At 43.8% G+C, this 3,079-nt stretch overlaps 1 protein-coding gene and 1 long non-coding RNA gene across 2 annotated transcripts in view; one reads left to right on the top strand and one right to left on the bottom strand.

Annotated features, from left to right (window-relative positions):
• LOC113458226 overlaps nt 1–908 on the bottom strand; it is an 8,922-nt gene extending 8,014 nt beyond the window's left edge. Inside the window, exon 1 of the long non-coding RNA XR_003378636.1 lies at nt 762–908. This is a non-coding gene — a long non-coding RNA (uncharacterized LOC113458226). The remainder of the gene's footprint in view (nt 1–761) is intronic.
• Nucleotides 909–951: 43 nt separating this feature from the next.
• The window catches only part of Nol10 (nucleolar protein 10), an 86,945-nt gene continuing 84,817 nt past the window's right edge, over nt 952–3,079 (top strand). Inside the window, exon 1 of the mRNA XM_005366514.3 lies at nt 952–1,098. Coding sequence (XP_005366571.1) covers nt 1,033–1,098 — 66 coding nt within the window. The 5' untranslated portion in view covers nt 952–1,032. The remainder of the gene's footprint in view (nt 1,099–3,079) is intronic.

Here is a 3,079-nt window from a genome sequence, read left to right as displayed (position 1 = left end):
TACAAGAGCTAGTTCCAGGACAGGCTCCAAAACCACAGAGAAACCCTGTCTCGAAAAACCAAAAAAAAAAAAAAAAAAAAAAAAACAAAAAAAAAAAAAAAAAAAAAAAAAAACCAAAAACAAAACAAAACAAAAAAAAATCGCATTACTTTTGGTCTCAATATTCTCGACCTTGGGGGGATGTTTTAAATAACTGTGTATTTTTCTAGTAAAAATGGGCCGTCAGGGGGGAAAAAAACCACCCAAAATCTGGTTAACAGTATTTATATACAACACAGGAAAGTCCTGCGGCAGATCCGCTTTGCCCAGAAAGAAAAAGCAGAAGAGACTGTATAAGCCCTCTCAAAGCCAATGGGTACTAGTGAGCCACGGCCTAAAGACAAAGATGAAAGCAACCCACCCTTCGCCGATGTGGACCTTAGAGACCTCGGGGAGCAGCAAAGGTTCGCAGGGGGAGCCAGGAGGATTTGGTGTCATTTCACAGGGCTTTGGAGAAAGCATTACTTAACCTTTCTCTTTCCCAGATTCCACTTTTCATAATGTAAACGTTTAGAGGGAAGAGGACACGGAGGAAGCCTGGAGAGGATTCTCGCCAGCAGTCAGCCTCTTCGGAATTAAAGCCGTTCCCAGTCCTCAGATCTGGACCACAGAGGCAGCCCGTACTGAAGGAGCAACCTACGAACTCTCTATAAACGGGAAGCGCTGTTATTACTGCCACGTATTTGTCTCATACACTACCAGGTTCAAGCTTACTTCCTCACCTCACGCTTTCTCTTACAATTTCCCTTTTCATTTTACTTCTTTCAGCTCTCAGAGCCACTGTAAGTTTCTGTAGACCTCTTCCGTTCTCCTTCCGCACCTCAGCCCTCTGCCGGAGTCCGAATGAGCGCGCACTTCCTGCGCCCGGAAGTGCGTCATCACATCGCGCCAGTTCCCACACGCTGCACCGGTGCGCCTGGGATTCGGATGCTGGAGTACCGAGCGGCCCGTGTTCTGTGACTGCTTGCCGGGTTCCGGGTGCTCCGCGCCGCCATGCAGGTCTCGAGCCTCAACGAGGTGAAGATTTACAGCCTCAGCTGCGGCAAGTCCCTCCCTGAGGTGAGTCTTCATCTCCTCGTCTCCGTCGCTGCCCCTCTCCTTGCCCTAGTGATATATCTTTAATTTATCGACGACTGAGTGTGCTGGCTGGTTTTACGTCAGCTTGATACAAGAGTTATCTGAAAGGAGGGAACCTCAGCTGAGAAAATGCCTCCATGAGATCCAGCTATAGAGTATTTTTTTTTTTTTAATTAATGAGTAACGGGAGAGGTCCCAGCTCACTGTGAATGGTGTCATCCCTGGGCTGGTAGTCCCGGATTCTATAAGGAGGCTGAGCAAGCCATGGGAAGCAAGCCAGTAAGCAGTACTCCTCTATAGCCTCTGCATCAGTTCCTACCTCTACGTTTCTGCCTGTTTGAGTTTCTGTCCTGACTTCCTTCCGTGATGCACCGTGATGTGAACCGTAGCTGAAGGCCATGGTGTTTTATTATACACAGTGACCATAAGACATCACTTTTGTTCTTCTTGTGTTAGGTTCCTGTGAGAGCATGCTGACTGTTTAGAAACCATTTTCACATCCTTTATTTTTTTTAAATTTTTTTTGGTTTTATTTTTGAGATAGGGTTTCTCTGTAGCTTTGGAGCCTGTCCTAGAACTAGCTCTTGTAGACAAGGCTGGCCTCGAACTCCCAGAGATCTGCCTGCCTCTGCTTCCCGAGTTCTGGGATTAAAGGTGTGCACCACCACTGCCCTGCTCTCACATCCTTTAGTAGAAACATCATTGCCTGAAATACAGTCAGAACAATATCGTCACAGAGTAGCAACTCCCTTACTGCAGAGAGAAGAAAACCTCTGGCCCATCCCCAGACATTTGAAAGTGTCATTCTGGTGTACACAATGTCTCTATTGTATACTTAAGGTCTTGAGAGGGGAGTCTGCATGAGTAGAGAGATTATTCTGCCCTATCTAGTAAGAATAGTTAATTGAACTGGGCTGTGGTGGTGCACACCTTTAATCCCAACACTTGGGAGGCAGAGGTAGGTGGATCTCTGTGAGTCTGAGGTCAGCCCGGTCTACAGACTGGTTCCAGGACAGCTAGGGCTGTTGCTCAGAGAAACTCTGTCTTGGAAAACAAAAAGCAAAAACAGCAACAACAACAAAAAAGAATAGTACATTGGCTTTGCCCTTTTAGAAATGATGGCTATTTTTTTTCCTCATTTCTTTGGGGCTTTTAACTTTGAATTTATTGACATTTTAAGTTGGACAATTACTTGTTGCTAGTGTTGTCTTATAGGCTGTTTGCCAGCTTCCCTAGCCCATACCCACTAGATACCAGGATTACACCTACCAGGTGTGATGGCAGACTGAATCTTAAGAATTGCCATAAGCCCTCTGGGGAACAAAATTGCCCCAGTCAAGACCTATCCGCTCAGTGTCACTGTAGTTGACAAGTGTTTCATCATTGCTGTTCATTCAACTGCTGCCTGCAGAGCAGAATCTGTGTTCAGTGAATGTGAAATGTGTCAGTTAAAAAATACCACTTCTTATCCAGGGATGGCTATTAGGCCAGTTGTTTATCTGTTCTTATTCTTTGTAAGAAATAGATTTTAGTTAGCAAAGGGACACATTTATAATCCTAGTATGTGGGAGGCTGAGACAGGAAGAGTGTGAGTTTGTGGGGTTTAGTCTAGGGTAAAGAGCTACATAGTGTGACTATGTGTCAACACAGAGGAGCATACACACGCACACACACACAGGATGGCACTCACTCCTCATTGAAACTGAAACCCATCATTGAGAGCTTCTGTGTTCTCTTAGCTTAGATGGATTAATTTTATTCTTTTTTTTTTTTTTTGCTTTGTAAAACAGCTATCCAAAATTTTTTGTTTAGAATATGTAAATGTATTTTTAAAAATCCAGAAGATATACTATCATGCGGTTAAGATTATAGAATAGCCCCACTTTCCATTTTATTGTTTCCTGTAAGTTTGCGGTTTTTTTTTTTGCTTTGTTTTTTTTTTTTTGTTTTTGTTTTTGTTTTT

This window comes from Microtus ochrogaster, unplaced genomic scaffold (assembly GCF_000317375.1).
Source record: "Microtus ochrogaster isolate Prairie Vole_2 unplaced genomic scaffold, MicOch1.0 UNK10, whole genome shotgun sequence".
Taxonomy (NCBI): Eukaryota; Metazoa; Chordata; class Mammalia; order Rodentia; family Cricetidae; genus Microtus; species Microtus ochrogaster.
Note: the sequence above shows the minus strand (reverse complement) of the source record. Positions and strands in the feature narration are given on the sequence as shown.